The sequence below is a fragment of the Manis pentadactyla genome, chromosome 4, assembly GCF_030020395.1.
Source record: "Manis pentadactyla isolate mManPen7 chromosome 4, mManPen7.hap1, whole genome shotgun sequence".
Taxonomy (NCBI): domain Eukaryota; kingdom Metazoa; phylum Chordata; class Mammalia; order Pholidota; family Manidae; genus Manis; species Manis pentadactyla.
The window spans coordinates 10,457,320-10,477,133 of NC_080022.1; the positions used below are offsets into that span (position 1 = coordinate 10,457,320).

General features: G+C 48.9%; 1 protein-coding gene across 5 annotated transcripts in view; it reads left to right on the top strand.

Annotated features, from left to right (window-relative positions):
• The window catches only part of KAZN (kazrin, periplakin interacting protein), a 1,067,116-nt gene that overhangs the window by 636,954 nt on the left and 410,348 nt on the right, over positions 1 to 19,814 (top strand). For 4 of the 5 annotated variants that reach the window (XM_057499760.1, XR_008996900.1, XM_036914290.2 and 1 more), the window contains one exon: positions 8,955 to 9,195. In XM_057499760.1, coding sequence (XP_057355743.1) covers positions 8,955 to 9,195 — 241 coding nt within the window. Of the gene's footprint in view, positions 1 to 8,713; positions 8,833 to 8,954; positions 9,196 to 19,814 lie in introns of those variants that run through there. The other variant, XM_036914289.2, reaches the window with a different exon arrangement.

The window sequence follows — 19,814 nt, forward strand, 5'->3', positions numbered from 1 at the left end:
GGGCCGACGGGGGACTTAGCCATACAGCATCCTAGGAGAAGAAAGAAATGAAGAGGAAAGCAGCAGCTCACAAAAGCCTGAGCAAGGGGTGGGGTCGGGGCGGGCGTGAAGAAACTCTCCTGCTGAAGTTATCATTTAGTTAAATAAATGAGAGAGTAAAATGTGGGGAGAGAGAGATCCTGAAAATCCCTCTCTTGGAAAATCCCCCTCTTCTCTTTACCAAGTCTAAGGTACTTCTGTTAGAAAAAAGTTCCTCCATCTCCCTCCCCCAGCCCTAGAAAACAGAGAAAACAACTTCTATACAATGCAGATCACAAGAATAATACTATCAGTGAGAAAATAATAAACTGCCCACTTAGGGTGGGTCTGTCAAGTATTTCAAGCCACTGGGGTCCCATTTCATGAACCAAAAGAACTAATTTACCAAATGGGTTCCCAGGGCCTGGGACAACTAACGTACAGGCCACTGAGGAGCAGCTCCCTCGCCTGCATCCCCATCAGGCTCGGGCCTTTACAGAGAACGAAGGGTGTGGGTTTGCGGGGGACACAGAGGTCCCTTGGTGCCTCGGTGCACACAGGGATGAGACTGTGTTCATGCACTTGGGGAAATGTGGAAGAAAGACAAGGCAGGGGCCTTAGAATCAGATACACGTGGACTTGCGTCTGGCTTCACTGCTTTTTAGCTGGGTGAGTGCAGGCAGACCTTCTAAGCCCCAGGTTTTTCTTGATCTGCTGAAAGGGGCTTGTAACACCTAATTTCAGTGTTGGGAGGATTCAGCCTGAATGAGTGGAAATACATGGACAAGCATAGTGGTGGGCCACAGTGGGTGTCCAAAGAGTGGGAGCTGCCCTCACAACTGTCCCCGTCACCTTCATCGGCGTCATCACCACCCTCACCTCCCCCACTGTCCTGATCACCTGTGTCTGCATCATTGGTAACATCTACTGGGTGCCTTCCAGGTACCAGGCCCTCTGCCAAATGCTTCGTGTGCGTTGTCTCATTTAATTCCTCAACAAGTCTGTGAAGGAGCAGTGACATTATTCCATTTTCCTAAAGAGGAAGTGAGGCTCAGAGAAGTAAAGTAACTCATCTAGTGTCCCAGAGCTAGGAAGTGTCTGGGCCGGGACTGGAACGCTTGTCTGACTCCCTCCAGAGCCGAGGCGTTGACTTTACTCTCGCACTCAGAGAGGCATGAGGTCATCGGTGAGGTCAGCATCCTCCCGCCAGCAGGCTGTAGAGAAGGGGCTTCGCTGAGATGAGGAATTAGAGCTGAAGACCGGATCCTCATTAGTCTTGTTGGGGGAACCTTCCAGCGACTGCTCTGTGGTGCTGGCAAATAAAGTAGCACCCAGCCCATGGAGACAGCCAAGACCTGAGAGGCAGGAGCTCTGGCAAGATACCTGGAAGGTGGCCTAGCTCTTTGGGGTGTAGAGACTTGTCTGTCTCGGGGTTTTGTATTTCACTTGGCTGTTGTTATCTGTCTACTGCCACTCATGAAGGCTGTGACCGAGCCAGGAACCCAGGCTGCCATACACAGTCTCCTGTGAGCCCCAATCTACACCAACTAAGAAAGACATGAAAACACCAGGCAGCATTCACAGAGGAAAAAACTGCACTTCCCTCATAGATGCCTTAAGTATATACATCTATGTGTTTAAGTCTATGGTTAGTATTGCATATTTAGTATTTATCTATTTCATACATAGGAGCTTCTGAATTATAAGTGATTATTAAAGGGCTCTTTGCAAATGAAAAATGTATGGAAGTGACTGGGTTGGTTAAATACATACATAGAAGGGATGCATCTGACCAACTTCCCGACCTTTAGATGAGCGATTGCTTACAAAGTCAAGGGGAGACTGTCGCTCTTCACATGAGTAACTGTGCCCTGTGTGTGTGTGTGTGCACAGTGTACATATATGCATACTATACACACACACACGCATATAACTGACACTATACACGTATACTCCCATGTTACAGCTGGGGCCTTTCCCCAAAGCCCCACAGCGCTCTGCCCTGATTTTTCCTCCCGGTTTATTTGTTTACCTGCCCCTTCATCTCCCGCCTCCTGTGGTTCTCACTGAGAACCCTGCGACCTGGTTGCCCCTGTCTGAGAGATGTTTTGCCATTTTCCCCAGAGCACATGTTAAAACCCACTCAGCCAAAGTAAACCGTGTAAATGTACTAAAGATACATCTCCCAGATTGGCCAGGATTCGCGTGTGACAATTTGAATAAACAGAGCATCCATCTACAGAGAGGGAGGGTGATTCCCTAGGGACTCAAGGGCGGAGGGGGTGGGGAAGACACGGGACAGGCAGCATCCGGAAGAGAGAGAGCAGGGAGCCGTCACAGCCATTCCTGAAGCTGAGAAGTTTCCTCACATTCCATGCTCCACATGTGTGCACAGTTGTCTTGCCAATGGGTTTCAGCCCTGGGCAAGTTCGCTATGGATTCAGTGTGACCAAAGAAATTGACAGCAAAACGTTCTTTGGGGTGAAAGGGCTCTGTGGACACCTGGCCTGGGTGCCTAGAGTGGTGAGCCTCAGACTTCCATCATGCACCTGCCCTCCTGGGAAGCTTGTTGCACATGCAGACCCCTGGTACCTCCCAGAGATTCTGCCTGGTCAGGAGTGGGGCCTGGCATCTTCTGAGGACTCCATATCAGGGGGTTCTTCATCCTCACTTCAAGAAACCTGAAGCCCAGAGGTGTGCCTGCATAGCCTGGTAAGGTACACTGTTTGCAGAAGTGCTCTTTTAAGTTGAAGTGCGGGATGCGGGACCACATTTCTCCCTGCCTCCTGTGGGCAGCCACATGCAGACCCAGAGAAGCTTCAGGGATTCTCCAAGCACTGACCCCCAGGGCCAAGGAGGCTGCTACACACTGCTTCCTTTGCACACCTCCCCTTTATCACCCTGTCCCGTGTATGAACTTCACCTTGAAGAGGGGAGCACATGATGCTGCCTTCAGTTTCTGCACCGGACAGAAACCAGGTGGCGAATTGAGTCAGAGAGAAAATTGGACCACAGTGGGGCGATCTGGGTCCCAGCTCCCAGTTCATCCACTCGACACATATGTACTGAACATGAGGGATGAGAGGAGGAAGGACATGCAGTCATGGGACACCCTCACGGTCCTCTTAGTCTAGTTTCATGATCTTAGGACAGACCCCTTAACCTTCAGTGTCTTCATCCACCAAATGCATAGTCCAGGGTCTCCATCTACCCAGTGGAGCTGGTGCCCGCTCACAACAGCAGACAGCTGTGCAAGTGCCTTGGTGTCTTGCCAGTGGGTTTCAGCCCCAGACAAGTTCACTATGGATTCAATGAGACTGAAAAGAAATGACAGTGGAACATTGAGCGGTGAAAGGGTTTATACCCAACTCTGTTCCCACGGTGGCAGGTCAGTCACTAGAATCCCGTCCACTCAGAGCGAGTCTGCAGGCAGCAAGCCGGTCTCTAGGCCTCTCCTCCCCAGCAGCCGTCTCAGTCTCTGTCCTCAGCTCTGCCACCACTCCAGTCTCTGCTCTCCTGCAGCTATGCAGCAGCCCAGAGCACTGGGCAGAGCTCTTTATAGAGTCAGTAACAACGTTATCGCCCACACCTGTGCAGTGAGCCAGCCGACCAGGGCCAGGAGAGAATCCTGTAACAAAACCTTTACATTTAGAAAGCAAGATGTGACTAAAGGTCCTGGGGGAGACTGAAAATGAGAAGGGTTTTAATGAGAGAAGCAAGTATATCCCAGTGGATATGAAGTTATGGTGGGTGGAGGAGTTGGATTTGCTAAGCCAACCTTTGGAGAAGCATCTACTGAGTACCAGGCAACAGAAGCAAATGGAACTGGACACAAACCCTGCCTTCTGGAGGCTCACAGGCCAGCTGGGCAGGGGCACGTGCTGAGGATGATGCCATCTTAGCCAGGGCATTGTGTGGCATGCTGTAGAAATCATCCAATTGGCTCCAGAAAGGGCATTTACTCCTTCTGAATTCCGTGGAATCCAATCCGGCATCAGCAGGACTGCCTGGGGGACCTCAGGATCAGGCGCTTAAAGACCTTCACTCTTGTGAGCCAGACTCTTGGTGGCCTACGTGTCAAAGATCCTCAGTATATATTTCAAGTGAAGAAATAAACGAAATGATGATCACTGGGTGACACATGCTATGAAATAAGTACATGTGGAATTTTAAATCTAAGGAATGAAAAGGACTCAGATGCAGAGAGGGCCAGGGAGATTATCCCAGGCAGAGGCAAAGGAAACCGAGAGGCCCTGAGGTCAGAAAGAATTGAAAAGAGTGTAGCAAGGGGAGAGTGGGACAAGACGAAGTCAGAGACCAGACCGCGCAAGCCCACGGGCTTGCTCTGCTACATCTAGAACTTAGGAAGTGCTGCGTGCACCAACGGTCTGGCGGCAGACTATCGACAGTACTGGGTACCCATCAGTAGGATGCAGGCACACTTTCTAAAGACTCTGGCTTTAATTTCTAACAACTCTTTTACCACTTGGCTGAAGGGTCCCTTCGAGCCTCTGGGTATCCGTTTCTCCATCAGGATACATGGAGGCTACTGGAGTAAACAATCCCAAAGTTGTCTTTTAGGACCAAACAGCGTCATTTGGTTGTAGGGAGGGGCAGCCATATATGCTGGATTTCCTGGGGCAGTTCCAATTTGTGCCACTTGTCCCAGCTTTATTATTCATAGCATCCTCTTTTGCTCCCCAAAGAGTCCCAGATTGGACATTAAATGATAAGATCCCTCTCTGGGAGAAGAGATGTGCATATGACACGCTGTCAGCAATGGGTTTAGGCTCTTTTTGATTTGGTTCTTATTAGGAATTTTCCTTCTCTGAGCAAGGATGGTTTGCAGACTTCCCAAAATGCCCAGGCAGGCTCCGACAGGCGGTAGATGCACATGGCAGGGTTTGCTCATCTGACTCAGAAAGATCGGGCACTCAGCAAATGCTAGTGGAGGCCGGCGACTGCATGAAGCCCAGTGCACTGCCTGAGCCTGGGATGGGGCTTGGCTGATGGGAAGGGATGGTAACCAGTGACACTGGGAAAATGGCAGCAGACCCCCATGGAATGAACCCATTTTGGGGGTTGGTTCTTAACATTAGCTTACTGGGGTGTTGTGGGGAAAATGGAAGTTCCTATGGCCAGGATCCTCACCTGACCCTAGACTCCTTGATGCTGTGATTGGCCTTACTGCTTCCACACCCATAGGCAATAAGCCATTACTGACTGAGTCATTACATAAAGAGCTCTGCCCAGGGCTCTGGGCAGAGGCAGAGAGGGAGGAGGATTACAGACCTGCAAATGGTTGGATGCAGACATAATTCTAGTGCTCAACCTGCCACTGTGGGAATAAAGCCGGGTAATAAACCCTTTTACCCCAAGAATATTCCACTGTCATTCCTCACTGAATCCATAGTGAACTTGCCCAGGGCTGAAACCCTCAGGCAAGACAGGTGTGAAGCAGGGGCAACTTTAGGATCAGGTGGGAGGATCCCAGAACAGAATGCAGACTACCTTCAAATCCCCATAGTTGTAGACCCCAAAGAGAGAGAGCTGTGGATGTTAGCTCTGGAGTCCCTCCCCAGTAGTATGCAGGTGTCCCCCAAGAAATTAGTTGTAAGTGCATATCAGCCCTGCAGATAGGTCACTGGGTTTGCCATAGGGTATTAAGCAAGAGGGAAGACACTAAATCTGTGACTTATGTTATCTGTTATCACCTAAGGAGAAGTGATGGAAGTTGGGGCTAACAAGGTAGGCCTTTCAGTGGAGTAGAATCTAGATGGTAATTGATCTAAGACTTTCTGAGATCTGTTGATTTTGTGTGTGGGTGAACATAAGGACGCACAGCTGAGAAAAACCCCTTTGTTCATGTTCAGAAAAAGTAATCTCAAAAATTAAATTCTTTGAAATTCCAGGAAGACCCCCAGGAGTTTCTAAAGTGAGCTTCTTGAAATCTCAATGGTTGTGCCACAACTGGAGAAGAGGAGGCAGAGAGAAATGAGGAGGAACCCAAGGAATGGGTGTTCGCTTTCTTTTCTCCTTGTTAGATTTTTGTTTCATTTTGTTTTGACTTGATTTTAAGATTCTGGTGTGTGGGAATAATCTCAGTGATGAGGAAAATGAGTAACACTTGGTCAGTCTGTTTACAGTACAAACACGCCTCACTCACGTTCATTTGCAGAGCGTTTACTGTGGGTTAGGTGGCAAGGATGCAAAATGAATAAACATAAAAATTGACCACCCTCCTTCTTCCATAAACAGCTCTCAGTGATGTGGGAGAGACACAGGTAAACAAAATCCTGTGCTTTCTGAAGAGTGCTGTAACAGGTGTGAGCATGCACGCACGGCTCTAAAAAAAAGAGCTGCTTTTAACTGTTTTCTCAGAAGGTTCGTTCCCAGAACACACTGTCCCACTTTTTGAGGTACTTGCATATACACTGATTTTTTTTTAATGGAAGTGCATTTCATGTAAAATAAAATTAACTATTTTAAAGTGAATAGTTCGATGGCTTTAGTACGTGCAGTGTTGTATGACCACCACCCTGTCTAGTTCCAAAACATTTCATCACCCCACAGTGAAACTCAGTACCCATTAAGCAGTTACTCTCCAGTCTCCCCTCTCAGCTGCTGGCAAACACGGGGATATTCTCTGTCTCTGTGGGTTTATGTATTCTGGAGTTGCACAATATGTGATCTTCTCTGTTTGGCTTTTTTCACTCAGCAGAATGTTTTCAAGGTTTAGCATGTGTCAGGACTCCATGCCTTTTTGTGGCTGAGTAATATTCCACTGTATGGCTAGTACATAATTTGTTTATCAGTTCACCTGTTGTTGGACATTTCGGTTGTTTCCACCTTCTGACCATTGTGAATAGTGTTTCTGTGAACATTTGTGAACAACTTTTTATTTGAATATCTGTTCTCAGATATTCAAATAATCTTTGAGCTATATACCTAGGAGTGGAATTGCTGGGTCATATGGTAATTTCTATGTTTAATTTTTGAGGAGCCCCCAGTCTGTTTTCCACAGTGGCTGTAGCCTGGCAGCCCTTTTGAAGACCCACAGAGTTCTGTAGTTTCGATGCTCCCCCATAACTTAACTGAAGGACTTTGAAGAACTGAATCCTGGTTTACAAATACACCAAGCAATCTAAGTGCTTGGTTAGCCCAGAGGGTCAGAATTCATGCTAATGAGATTAAGGTCAGGGGTTCAACCCTCGGCTGGCCAGTTAGTAGAGTGGACAGAGTGAAAAATGGTCTCCTGCCATATGCTCTACCATCTAATACTACCCTGCTTACAAAAGCTTGGTAGTGGTCACAGGGGGATGGAGAAAGAGTGTATTTTTATGGTTCCATATAAAAAGAAAAAAAAATTAGCATCCAAGGCCCCAGTGGAACTAAATTGAAATCAGGTGACTGCTTACTTCCAGTCCTGTTTTCACCTGATTTCTGTGGGCCCCTTGTGTAAACTGCTTAAGCCCTACCCAACCTCAGTTTTCTCATCTCTACTGTAGGAATAATAATCCTTTCTCCAGAGATGATAATGCATCCTAAGCACTTTGCACACAGTAGGTGTCTAACAAATGCTGCTGCATCTCAAGGGTGGGCAGCCTCAGTCTGTGCAGGAGCACCATCAGCTGCACAGAGGCTCTGAGCTGCTCTCCTGAGCCTGACCCAGCTGCAGGGGTGGTGCTCTGTAGTCCTCAGGGTTACACGGGCTGTTTTAAATTGTCCTATTTGCATGGAATGAAGCTTGCTATGGTAACAAGGTCTGGTGGCTGGAATCCAGGGCCCCAGTGAAAAATGCAAAGCCTGTGTGCTCTGGGAGTAAGAGGAGCTAGATGGGTTTATCAACTTTGTGGTTACCCCAGTCCTCCTGTGAAGGGGGAGTGGGTGAACTAGGCAGCAGGGCCTCCACACTCCTACTCTCGGTAGGAGGAGAGAGGGGAAGGCCCACTGACTCCTTTCGGTCTTCCCTCCGGGCCTCATCCCTCTCTCACTCCCCATTATTTAGCCCAGCTAGGAAGCTTAGGACCTCACCCCTCCACATCGGGTGCACACACTGAGGTGCGGGTCTGTGGGGAGGCCTGAGCTACAGCGGCCCACCCTGGAGCAGGACAGGGCGCTCCTCTGCAGGTAGGACGGAGTACAGGTTGGGGCGGAGGTGAGGGTCGGTAGGGGTGGGGTGGGATGGGGTGGAGAGTGAGGGGCACGCGGGGCGCCAGCTCAGCTCCTCGCTGCACATTTCCTCCCCACATTTTAAGGAAATGGCCAAGCAAAAACTCCACTCTCGAGCTCGGGCAAGCTGCCCCCTCCGGTGGAGCTCCATCCCCGCTCCCCTCCGGGGCCCCTTTTCCGAGCACCCTCTCTCCCAAGCACCCACCTCCCCCAACCCCGGCACGGCGCGGGGCGCTAGTTCGCCAGGGCGGGGGCTGCCCCACAGCTCCGGGGAGGGGACCCAGGGCCGGCCTTGGAGCAGGCGCCTTCTACACCTCGCCAGGGGCGCCACCCCGGCCTACGCACGGCCGCAGCCCGGCGCCCACGCCCCCCGGGGGGTGTGTCCCCGAAGTGGGGGGCGCCGGAGGCCAAGGGTGCGCCCGGGTCCCCGGCGCGGGCCCCCTCCCGAGCGCTCAGCGAATGGTAGGCTCCACTGAAAGAGTGCCTGGCGGCGCGCGGTGTCCTTCTCCGAGCAGCTCTCGGCGCCGGGGTCTCGGCGATCGCTGCTCCTCCTCTTCCCCCTCCCCCCGCCGCCTCGCTACCGCCGCGGCTCCGGCTGGAGGCGCCGCTGTCATTCCTGCGCCGGAGGAGCCGGCGCTGCCGGTGCCTGGGGGTCGGGGCGCGGGGGATCCGGGCCGCGGGGGACCCAACAGGTAGAGCCGGGGGTGCCCGGCCGCGCGCCCCCCGCGCATCATGCAGCTCTTTGTCACCTCTCTCGCCCCCAGGCCAAAATCCTGAGCATGATGGAAGACAATAAGCAGCTCGCGCTCCGCATCGATGGGGCGGTCCAGTCGGCCAGCCAGGAGGTGACCAACCTGCGAGCCGAACTCACGGCCACCAACCGGAGACTGGCGGAACTGAGCGGCGGCGGCGGCCCCGGCCCGGGCCCGGGAGCGGCGGCCAGCGCCTCGGCGCCTGCAGACTCGGCGGCGGCGAACATGGAGAACCATCAGCACGGCGCGCAAGGTAAGGATCGCCCGGAGGCGGGCGAGCGGGCCCGGGCCCGGAGGTGGCCGCCGACTGGTGTCCCCGCGCCCGGGGCGAAATCGCCTTGCATTGTGGCTCGTAACCCTTTCCGCGCAGCGGTCGCCACCGCTGCTCCCCGGCCGGGAGTTGCAGGCTGCTGTCATTAACCAAACCTCGGGCGCTGTGTGCACGGGTTCACGGGGTCACACCGGCCCGGGCCAGCGTGAGCGAGGCGCAGCCGGCCGGTCCCTTCCGGCAGCAGAAAGTGCCTTTAGATGGCACACATCCCCAAGCTCCCTGGGCAAACTTTTCATGCTCGGGCCTTGGCCCCCACCCCCGGCAGGGGTGAATGCCCCAGCTCCCCCCAGTTCCGGAGGCTCCTTCTTTTGGAATGACTCTTTCCCGGCGAGCAAGGGGGCTCCTGGCTCTGCTGCCGTGTTTGGGGCACAGGATTGGACTGGTTTGCACTTTTCTCTACGGATGCCAAATCCCTTGTCTTGATGGCATCTGGACTTTATTTTCTCCCCGTTTGAGATCGCGCAGGCTGTGGAATATATCGATGCAACAGTCGATGCTCTGCTCAGCAGGGAGTTAAAATTTCCAGCGAGTATAAACATACCGAGAGCACTTTCCAGGGGGAGATCTTAGACCTCAAAGGCGGAGTGATGGGCTCCTAGAGAAATGAAGGCTTAGGTGGTGGGCTGCAGGGGGCCACTGCTTGAAGGGACTCTTCGCAGTTTTCCTGGAGGGAAAAAAAGACAGCTGGCCTGTGTTGACATTGACAGAGATGAAACCCTGAAACCCCGTGCAAGGGTTAAAGGTGGAGGAGGCATCCAAAACATGTACCGTGTGGTTTCTGTGCGTTGAAAAGTAAAAGGGTGGGCTGGCTTTCAGGATTTTTTTTGTCTTTTTTCTTTTCTTTCTTCCTTTTGTGCCTAATTGCCCCAGAAGAAACCGTATTAGCAGTTATTAATACCATTTGAATTGTAAACCAAACTGCAGAAATCCAGAACAGGACAAAAAAAAAATATCAGTACAGGGGGGCCACTTGTATAAACATGTCACTTGCTGAAGTATGAGGTACCAGTGGCTCAGTGGTTCAAAAGAATTTTTTTTAGTTTTGTTGTTATTTCAAGAGCTTCTCAAATGTTGCGAGAGTCTGTTTTCATATGAATGCCTTCTCTCCCTCAAACCTGTTTCCTTATTACCTTCGTGGGGAAGATGTGCTTTTCTGTGGGTGATGTTAAGTAAGCCTGAATTTAGCAGTTTTATGTTGAATGCCAAGTCACATTTCCCTTGGTACTTTAGGAGTCCATCACAAGTCTTAGGAATCGGGGCAGTGATTTGGTACCCAAGTAGCCATGACGTAATGGTGGGAAGGTCTTGTGGGCCTGGTGTTTGCTACATAGTTTCCAAGGTGGGTATCTGGTTATTCTGACGTTTATCCCTTGCTATGTCTTTGTGTGTGGAAGATGCTCTCTGCTGGCACCTGGGCCATAAAGAGAAGGTAGTTTGCCTGGTAATGCGTTACTTTTCAGAGGCAGGGTCCCTTCCGTCATTAAAGACATCACCACAAACTGGTATTTGCTAAGAATCAGAAGCCAGAGTGAGCAGGGACTAAACAATGCTGGTTTATTCCCCACCGTCTGCCCTTTTCCTCAGCGGAGGAAAAGTTAAGTGGCTTTTATCTGAGTCCTGGGTCTAGTCGCAGATTGAGCATGCTAAGGAGGTCCATGCAGCAATGCTCTCCACACTCGGCTTGGAAACTGAGATACTTAGCTGGCGTTTAGGTTGTAATGGAGCAACAGTGGGCTGTTTGCTTTTTCTTTTTTCCCTCAAAAATGCACAAGGCTGTGAAGGTGGAAATGGATTTGGGTCTATTGATAGCCTTAAAAACACAAAAAAGCTGCTGCTCCCTCCGGCGCCTAAGAGCATGCCTGCCCCCGTCAGTGGCTGTCTGTGGGTGGTTGGATGAAAGGCGGTCTTGGTTTTTGCTGTGTTCTCTTCGTATTTTTCAGAACTTTTACTAGGGGCGAATTTAGTAACTTTATAACCAAAAATGAGCTGTTAAAGGCTTTAACTCAATTGTTGGCCACGTATCCCTCCAGACTGATGTGAATTTAAACCAATGTGGTGGTTGAAAAGAAAGGCAGCCCCTTGTATGCACCCAGCGTGGCATCATTTCCTTGTCTAGGGCAACAGGACTTCGATCCAGCACTTTTTACATCATTTAGCCTCTGTGAGTGGTTTTGGCTTTGTTTTTATTTTGTTTGGTTTGCTCATGACCTGTGGCAACATTCTGCTGGAGCAGAAACCCTCTGCAGAGGCGGTCTGGTCATTTCTGCTAGGGCTTTGGTATTCCGGCAGGAAACCGTTGGGGTCTCTCAAGTTCATCTTAGAGTGTGGTTGATTGCTTCCCTCCTGCTTCTTCATAATATGCCTCCAGGAAGGCTCACAGAAGCTCAGCTCCTGGGGGTTCCTGACTGTTCTTCCGAATCAATCTTCTGGTTTAATTTTGCCTGCGTTGGCGCGATTCTGTAGGCTCAGACCCTATGAGCATTCAGGGCTATGGAGTTACCACTTTTCAAATCAAGGTTTTGAATGAAATGGATATCTTTCAAAATGCAATGGTATAAGTCATCTTTTAACGAAAGGGCATTGTGTACATATTAAGTGCCTGCTACTGTACTTTTAATAATATTAGCACACATAGTTACAGGGAAGAACCCACCTTTTGCTCTCCCTGCCAAGGAACTGTTAGATCCATTTTCAAATATTTTTGTTTAAAAATGTTTTCTGATGAATTGAACGAGCTCATCTATCCACCATTGGATGTTTTGTTCCAGCGATGACATTGGACAGTAGGTAAGGGGATGAAGAAAACTTGGGTCTCCCCAGAGAGTTAATACAATGTGTCATTTAAACAAAATATTAACTTGGTTGGTCCTCTCTGTGAGCTGGCATGGTTGCTATGTAACAGAGTCTAGAAAGTGAACTGCTGAAAATCTGGACTTTCCACACTTTGCAGGATCTTCTTTTGGAATCTGTGTTGAAAGAACAGTTGGCAGCCAGCCCATCTTCTCTCTCCCTGCTTCAAGTGAGTTGGCTAATCCCTAATGATGCTGGTGTACCGTGCAGAGGGCATCCGTGCAGAGTGGCACATTTCACGTCTCTGGAACTGCCTCGTGGGTTGCTGCGGTCAGAACTGTCTTTGACAGGTGGACAGAAGGAGGCTTGGAAAGACAGAGCCAAGTATTTGTTCCAATTCGCCGTGTTGGTGGTAGCCAGAGAACGGAATTTGTTTAAAGTAACATTTTTAAGCTGTTTTCCTCAGCGTAACATCGCTGGAAAATGTGTTTAAAATGCTTGCTGTTCTTTGAGGGGAACATATAGCAGTTTTTTTCTCTGAAAATGTTTTATCTGATGAATGACTAATATTAGATTCAATTGGTTGCTTTGCTGTGCGTAGAGTAAAACAATTAAGCTCCATCGTACTCCATTCAAATAGGTGTTAACTGTATATAGCATAAAATACTTTATGCCCAGTAGGATGCATACTCACTGCCATTAGATTGTTGGCTTTTTTTTTTTTAAGGAAATAATTGTATTTATATCCCTCTGCATGTGGAAGTGCATCTTTCTTTGAAGTGTTGAGTTCTTACTGCTAATGACATTTGTTAGAATGGGGATGGGGAGAGGAGCCATTTCCCTACACCTTTGTAAATTTCCATAAGTAGATGCAAGCTTTATTTTTTCTTTCTCCAGGCCTTGAAATAGGCTGTTACTTCAGTTCTGACTGCTCTTACCTAGCAATACGACAAACTAGAAACTCTTCAGTGACGTATAAATTACCTTTGGGCTGAATTGAATGTGTGAGTACTCTGCAGGGACACTAGACACTGTTGCTTTGTGAAATAAGTTCTGTCTTTTGGCATCCCTTCCCCATTCATTCTGCCTCTGTTCTCACTTTCCCAAGGAGACGTTTATCTTTTTTGAGCAAGAGAATTTTCCAATGGCAGAGAGGATGGAACAAAATGTGGCGGATGCTCTGAAGCCTTCTGTGAGTCTGCCGTCAGCTTCCAGAGCACATCAAGTAGAATATGCCTTGGTTTTCCAGCCGTATCAATGGGCAGAAAGAGACATGTGTGTCTTTTCCTAACCTGGTAGGCTGCCACGAGATAGGCCTGCAGAGTTCTTCCTGAAAATCACCATGCATGGTCACAAAGAAATTACTTACAGATCAGTACAGCATGTTTGAAATTAGTTATTGATTAGCTATTATTTACAGTTCTTTCTGTCATCTTTGGAAAATGCCTTTGGAGGACCCCTTAAGTCAAGTTTCTGGTTCTGGTTAATTTCATGCCTCCAATATTTCAGGATTTACTGAGGTTTTTTTCAAAAAAGTCTTTGATATTAACCAGAAGTCTATGTCATTTGATTTTCATAATAGGAACCTAATCGCATATCCCCCAATGTAAAGGCTGTCTCCATTCCTTTAACCCCCCTACCCAGGACTACTGGCACTTTTTAGGACCCCTATAGGTTATCATTTGTGACTTCCTGGCTGCCAGTGAGCTTGTAGCAGATGGGCCTGGCAGGTGGGGAATGCTCACTGGAACCCTGCCTGCCCCATGCAAGTTGTATGGGGTCCAGAAGGTCAAGCTTGGGGGGCTGGCCATACTCATTGAATATTTTGTTTGTATTTATTCCTGAGTTATATAGCTAAGAAAAGCAGAATCTACATGAATCCCTCAGTTCTTTTCAGACCTTGGTTTGGTTTGTGTGAGCATTAGCACATGGCTTCTTATGCCCTGCCATCCATCAGGCAAGAATGCGGCTCATTCTGCCTGCTGAGGCCAGGAAATGGGTTTTTAAGTGATCTTGTAAATGAAAATTAGTCCGTACTGTTTGGGCTGGGTATTAGGGTGAGTAACACATGGGATGACAAGGGGTGCCTCCACCGGCGGTCAGTGCAGTGTCTTAGTCATCTGTAAGGCAAGCCAGGCTGGTTCAGACATAAATATTTAGGAAGAGATGGATATCCCGAAGCCCACAGGGTGACCACCATTGTGGCAGAATGCAACTGAAGATTCAGAGCAGACAAGAGGCCCCCTGGCCCACCTCACCATCTCCTAGGTTCCCTGCAAGGCCCATCCCGACTGCAGAGAAGCTGCAGGAAGGCCAGGCAAAGGAATCTCCTCTTCCTCCGCATGTAGTTGCACGAGACCAGAACATTCTCGCTTGTTTGATGCAAGCTCAGATCTAAGCGGCGGAGTCCAGGTTGTGCTCTGCGGGCATTCCTGCTTCCCCGTTGGAATCCTAAGCTGCTAGAAACATGAAAGAAGCCAAACGTCATTTTAATGAGTTTGGCAAGAGCAACTGTGGCTGAGCAGGTGGCTTCCATGTGGTGGAAATCACCAGTTCCCAGTTTGTTTTGGTGTCTTAGTTGCCTCGGCCTTGCCGGACCTTTGGGTCGAACTTCTGAAAAGCTCCCATGCCCCTCACCCTCTAGTGAATTGAGACCCAAGCATGAAGGCTCAGAAGGAGCTTGTAGTAGGCAGTTCTGCAAGCTAGGCACCCCCGAGGCCCTGTGCGGGGCAGTCAGGCCAGGGGATGGCGACAGGTGGAGGGGGCACCCCCCGCTCAGCTCCCACCCTCTCTCCTCCTCCATCAGCAAGCACCGCAGTCCTATGTGGGAGGGAAAGAGCTTTCACTTACCCAGATCGACTCAGCTCTACAAATTGTTTGAAGTGATGTGAGTCACTCAGAGCACACTGCCCTTATGAGGAAGCTGGGTCCAGAGCTAGTATCTGCCACTCACCTTTGGCACTTCATTATGGTTCTTGTGGGGGCGCTTACCTCCTGGGTACCTCTCAAGAAAACCAGGTATTCTGGAACTGTCCTGAGGCCGCGTAGTTTACTTCTTTTTGGTGGAGGTGACTGGTTTAATGGAGGCTAACTGAGAACCAGTTTGGGTGCTATCGTCAAACTTTTCAATATGTAATAATAACAAGGACTTATATCAAGTATTGTGCTACATGCTTACATGCATCATTGAATCCTGAGCCCAATGGGGTGGCAATGACGATGTCCATTTTCCAGAAGAGGAAGCTGGGATTTGGAGAGGTTAAGGCACCTGTCCACCATAACATAGTAATGGTGACAATGGTGACAGCAGTAGCCAGCTTTGTCATGGTGTTTACTCAGAGCCAGGTGCTGTCCCAAGTACTTTCCTGTATTAATGCATTCCGTCTTCCTAAAGACCTATGAGATAGGTGCCATTCTTCTACCCATTTTGCATATGAGAAAATTAAGGCACAAAGATGATAGGTTGCCTGCCGAACGGCATACAGCCCTTAAGTGACCAGCTCTGGCTCCTGAGTCCATGCTCTGACCCATTCCCCTTCAGTGCCCAGGGTCACTCACCAGGCAGCGACTGAGCCAGGAATTCCAACCCACCAGGTCAGGTCCCTCTGCTGCCTGAACTGTACTGTCTCCTCCATCAGAAACATCCTCTGGTTTGTTACATTGGGAAGGCTGAGGGAGCTATACAGGCTTGTCTCCCTTCTTGGTTATTATTTCCCTCGGCTGATAGTAGTTTCTGGGTCCTTATGGTGAGGATGGCGACGCGGGTCTTTAGGAAACCAAGGGCTAGAGGAGCAGTGACACATCTCACTTAGGTGTGAAATTAACTGACAAAGAGGGAACTGGACCCTGCTTGCCAGGTTAACACCCTGAGGGTCACTCATCACCATGGAAAAGAACCGTGTTGATCCTGGGCTTGGGACCTCCTACTTCTTGGATTTTGTGTGCTTTCTCTCTCAGGAAGGATGATTCCAGGCAAAGCTGGAATCTTTCGGTCTCCTTATTCTCCATCCACCCCTGGTTCCTTTCCTAGGTTCTCCTCCTGTGGCCTCCATGGCCTCACTCAACAAAGGACCTGGTCACTTCTTACAGATTCCCTTGCATCTATGTGTCTCAGCACTGTTGACATTTGGGGCAGGATAATTCTTTGTCGGGGGAGGCATTGTGGGCTGCTCAGCGGTATCCCTGTCCTCTGCCCTTAGATGCCGGGAGAACACTCCACACCCCAGTTGTGACAACCACAGATATCTACTGGGGCCCAAGGTCATCCCTGTTTGAGAACCACTTTTTATGCCAGGAGTTAGGGACACCTGGTGTGCGTCCTAGAATGACAGCTCCATGAGAGCAGAGTTTTCTGTCTGTCTTTGTTTTTTGGCTCCAATTACAGCACCTAGAACGGTGCCTGGCACCTAGTGGGGGCTCAGTAAATAGATGCTGAATGGTTGAATGGATGAATCCATGATTACTAAATTACAGAATGTGTGGAATTTGGCCTACTTAGCATGTTAGCATGTCATGGTTATAATAAAGGTCACTGATTTAATGATAGGTGATTTTAACTGAGTGTTTCCTTGCCATGGGCCAACCCTGTTCTAAACCTCCTCCTCGTGTTGTCTCAGTTAATCCTTTAAACTAACTTCTGAGGTAAAGATTTTGTGTTTGCCATTTTACAGATGAGAACACTGAGGCACAGGGAAGTTAGGTGACTTGCCCAGGGTCATCGAGCTAGCAAATGGCAAAGCCAAGATACAAACACAAGGAAGCATGTTTCTTCAGAGACTGGCTGCTGTCTCAACCAGGATGCTGTGCAGCTTTGCATCGCTTTTCCCATTCCTGCCCAAGAAATCATTTTTGTTCTAAAGCTGGCATAGTGACAATTAGAATTAGAATTTGCATGTCAGACACTAAGTCGTTCATCATAAATCCTCACAGCTCCACTGTACGAAATGTGCTTTGTCCCTGCTGGAGAATCTGTAGCCAGGAAGGACTGGAGTCTGGCTGGAGGTGAGAGAGCAGTTTAGTGGCTGAACCATATTCAACTGTGAGAATCTCCCTTCTCTCTGCCTCACTGCTGGGCTTTGGCTGGTGAGAGTCACAGAGAGGACCTGCCTGTCTTTTTTTTTCTGGGTAGGGGACAGTGGACTCTGAGGTTCCTTAGCAGGGGGCTGACTCATTCTTAGAAAAAGGGATGTTCCAGGATCAGAACCGGGGAGCTGGAAAGGCTCTCAAGATCGTGTGAGTATATGAAAAACAGCAATAGCCAGTGCACCGTGCAGCATGCTTGGTGAGCATTTTCTCATCTTACTTTCATATCACAGTGAGCTAGGTAATATCATCACCTCCATTCTACCAATGAAGCGATCATGGCTTAGAAACGATAGGTTGCTTTCCAAGCTCCTGAAAGTGATCATCTGCTGAGCCGAAAAGCAGGGGATTGGAACGTAGGTCCAGCTGACCCTGGATCCTGCCTGCTTCACTATGACAAGAATGTCAAGGTGTCATGGCCAGGCAGTGCGAGGACACACAGGAGGGTGGTTCTGCCATTTAGCTCACAGGCCCACCCTCCCGTTCTCCTCTCCTTTTCTTCCTCTCTTCTCTTGCCTCCACCTATCTTGAGAGAATGGCACATAGGTTCAGGGGCCGCAGATTTAATAAGATATGGACTAAGTGATCTTGGCGCTCACAGTCTAGGAGGTGTGACTGACATGGAAACATAATTACATTTTATAATAAAGGTCTAGACAGGTGTAATGGGAAAATAGACGATGAAGTGACAAATACAGAAGGCTTCACAGATGTGCGTGGCAATGGCAGCATGTCATAAAAGCATGCTGGAAATACATGAATTTCACTACTAAAGGTTAAACTGACCATGAGAGATTATTAAAAACTACAACTTTTTGGCTAGATTGGGATTGGACACTGCAGAGAAAAACTGGTTGGGACCTTCTCCTCCAGAGAACATTTCTAAAGGAGAAGGAAGGTGTGGATGATAGAGGGCTGAGATCTTGAACAGTGCTTTTTCTTCTCTCTAAAGAGAACAAGAAAAGAGATGACTTTCAGCGTAGATGGAGCCCTGCATCTTTTAAAATAAGCTCACCCCCAGCACTATCTTCCTGACCTAGACTGGGGCTTCTTGATCAGCTGCAACAAATGAACTAGTTCGTTTTCCTTGATTAACTTGAACTCCTTTCAAACCGTTGAACATGGTGCATGTGCTTTAATTCAATTAAGTGCAACTTGGAACATGGTGAGATTTATGCCCCCTTTCCCTGCCCCCCAGTCTAGCCATTTGAAATTCTGTGCTCACCATTTCCTGATGACGGCCAGGTATGAAATTTAGAAATCTGACACTGACCCAGGAGAATGCAATTGTGGTAGCAGAGAGCATGCATGATAAATGACGGCTGGGGAGAACTGACCCGCAATTATATGTACATTGATTATCTTAATTAATGTGTTCATTAAATGGACTGGCTTCCCTATTCCTACAAGGTTTACCACGTGAAGCAAGAAGAAATGGGAATATTGGACACATCTTTAGATCTCGGAGTTAATAGAAAGGCAAGGCCCGCTGCCATTTTGTGGAGATTGCTGGCCCGTTGGCTAGCAGGCATGCTCTGATTGCTCTGTTTGCGAGTTGAATGGTACCAGGCAGCTTCACTGGAGCAAAGAGGCCTGTTTAAGTCTTAACGGCAGTCTTTGGAGAAGGATCACGGTTCCATGGCTGGCTGTTGTGCAGTGTGGGTCATTATCATTAGCCAGTTCAGCAGAGCTTTGTTAAAACTCAGCTGGTTAACATGTGTTGGTTCCACAATGGGATAATGCGACCCCAACCCTCCTCTCAAGTGTTACCACCTCGCCGCTAAAGCAGAAGCTTGCTCTCGCACCCTCTGTTCACAAAGCCAGTGCTCAGTCCCCTTTTCAAGGATTCTTCTGCATTTATCTACTCTTCTTTCCTTTGCACCCAGGAGGGCTCTGTAAGGCATCACTACCAAGCTCTCTGCAATACACAAAGACTTTCACAGGCATTGTCTCTGTGGATCCTGCCAACCTGGCTGCAGGATTGATTGAGGTAGACACAGTCATCTGTTTCTCGAATAAAGAAACAGAGGCATAGTGATATAAGTTGACTTGCTCAAGATTGCTGAGCTGGTCCTTGAAGCAAATTCTCCTTTCTTTCTCCCACTGCAAGATCAGGCCTGGCTGCACAATGGTGGAAGAGGGCTGCCCTGTAGCTTATGACTGGGTGAGGTCTGACCATGCCTTGGCCACGGACCTCCCTGTCTTTTAAGGCCCGGATGGTGATATCACCCCATGACTATGCTTTACTCTGAGCCCCCATATCCAGTGTCCACCCATGGTGAAGGGAGACTCCAGTTTTACAAGTGTAATCCCATTTTTTGCACTAAATTCTTTCATCGTCTCAGTGCGGTTGTCCCATCATTTGCTCTCTCTTTCAATGACCTATCTTCTTTTTTTTTAAATTTTTTTATTTTGGTATCATTAATGTACAATTACATGAGCAACATTATGGTTACTAGACTTCCCCCATTGTCAAGTCCCCACCACATACCCCATTATAGTCACTGTCCATCAGCCTAGTAAGATGCTATAGAATCACTACTTGTCTTCTCTGTGTTGTACAGCCCTCCCTGCGCACCCCCGCTACATTATGTCTGCTAATCGTAATGCCCCTTTTCCCCCTTATCCCTCCCTTCCCACCCATCCTCCCCAGTCCCTCTCCCTTTGGT